Here is a 1,782-nt window from a genome sequence, read left to right on the forward strand (position 1 = left end):
AACAAAGCAATCCTTTCTGTTACAAACTGCTATGGTGTTCAAAGACAAGGAGAGAAATTGCTTTTTTGATGCTGAGTATTCAGGTAAAGATAAATTTAATCAAGGCTATATTACCTGTAAAAATCCTTATGTTAAGATGAGAAAGGTTTTACTATATTCACACAGAAGGGAACACAATATATATATATATATATCAATTAAATGTTTGTAGTAAAGAAAGCATTAACAGAATGTCTCATTCAATTGTCCACACTGAGAGAGAAGACTCAGTGGGCCTGCTTGCAATATTGCAATATTTCCTCAGGAATTTTTGATCAGCTATCCACGCTAAGGGTATGAACATGTTAGCTGGTAAGACTGACTTCCTCTAGAAATACTAAGATTCTTATTCTGTTAAGGCTGTGACAACTCCTAGGTCACGTAATATGTCTATGTTAGCATTTTCATTCTGCACATTTTCTCCCTCAGGGCCTGGTGGACCTGCTTGTTCCGTAAGGTGTAGATGACTGGGTTCAACAATGGAGTCACCACCATGTTCACAAGGGCAGCCTCTTTGTTGGACTCCACCTTGCTTGTTTGCTTTGGTTTTACATAGATAAAGATACAACTGCAATACATCAGAGAGAGAACAATGAGGTGAGATGAACACGTGGAGAATGCTTTCTGTTTCTCTCTGGCTGATGGGAGATTCATAATTGTGAGTACTATCTTGCTGTATGCGATGAGGGTTACGATGAAGGACATCAAAATGAAACAGAAGGCAAGGACAAATGTCATTCTTTCAACAAAACTTGTATCAGAACAAGAGAGACGAATCAGGGGAGCAATGTCGCAGAAGAAGTGAGGGATGACCTGGGGCCCACAAAAGGATAACTGGGAGACCTTCACCACCAAACCAGTTACAGAAGGAAAACTTAAAGTAAAGCAGATAGCAACCAGGAGAAGGCAAGTCTTAAAGTTCATGATATTTGGATAATGCAGGGGTTTACAGATGGCCACGTACCGATCCAGAGACATCATTGCCATGAAGATAAAACCTGCTGCTCCCAGAAATATAATGACAAAGGTTTGTACAAAACAAGCAACAAAGGAAATTTTTTGTCTTCCTAAAAGAAAGATGACCAATAACTTTGGAATAACAGTACTTGTGAAGCAACATTCAAAGAAGGAGAAAATGCTGAGGAAAAAGTACATTGGTGTGTGAAGCCTGGAGTCAACACAAGTGATGGTGACAATGATCATATTGCCTGTTGTAGATGCCAGGTATGCCAGTAGGTGCACCAGGAAGAGTATTTTTCCCAGATGCTGGACAGCAGGAAATCCCTCCAAAATGAATTCCTGCACAGTTGTCTCATTCTCCATATCTATGGGTGTCTCTGTTTACAGTAGCATCACCTGGTGGCCAGACTTAAAGAGATAACAGCAAGCACAACAATTCTAGGAGAAAACAAGTTTAGGTTATCTAAATATATGTTCATGTGAGGAGGCAGAAAACAAAATCATCCAAGCAAGTTGTTTGTTAAATCAGATGAATCTCAATCCAACAAGAGTTCAATTTTGAATTCTACCCATGAAAGATAGACTAATTTATCTTTGTAACTTTGTTTTTACTCTATAAAATAAAGATTGAAATATCTGTACAGTTTTGTGAGAATTAAGAGAAAGTATGCTACTCACTTAGCATTTATTTTCTGTGTAATCCTCAAAGTATAGATTTAAGTTATAATAATGAGTAAACCTTTAATCAGCAATACAGAGTAATTGACATTTGTATATTATAGA

The 1,782-nt window shown here is 37.6% G+C and overlaps 1 protein-coding gene across 1 annotated transcript; it reads right to left on the reverse strand.

The window, feature by feature from the left end:
- Positions 1–429: 429 nt before the first annotated feature.
- On the reverse strand, positions 430–1,392 carry LOC126033399 (olfactory receptor 6C74-like). The gene is given in 1 exon segment (XM_049790395.1): positions 430–1,392. A coding segment is annotated over 1 exon segment (963 nt).
- Between the last annotated feature and the right edge of the window lie 390 nt (positions 1,393–1,782).

The sequence above is a fragment of the Suncus etruscus genome, chromosome 17 (assembly GCF_024139225.1).
Source record: "Suncus etruscus isolate mSunEtr1 chromosome 17, mSunEtr1.pri.cur, whole genome shotgun sequence".
NCBI lineage: Eukaryota > Metazoa > Chordata > Mammalia > Eulipotyphla > Soricidae > Suncus > Suncus etruscus.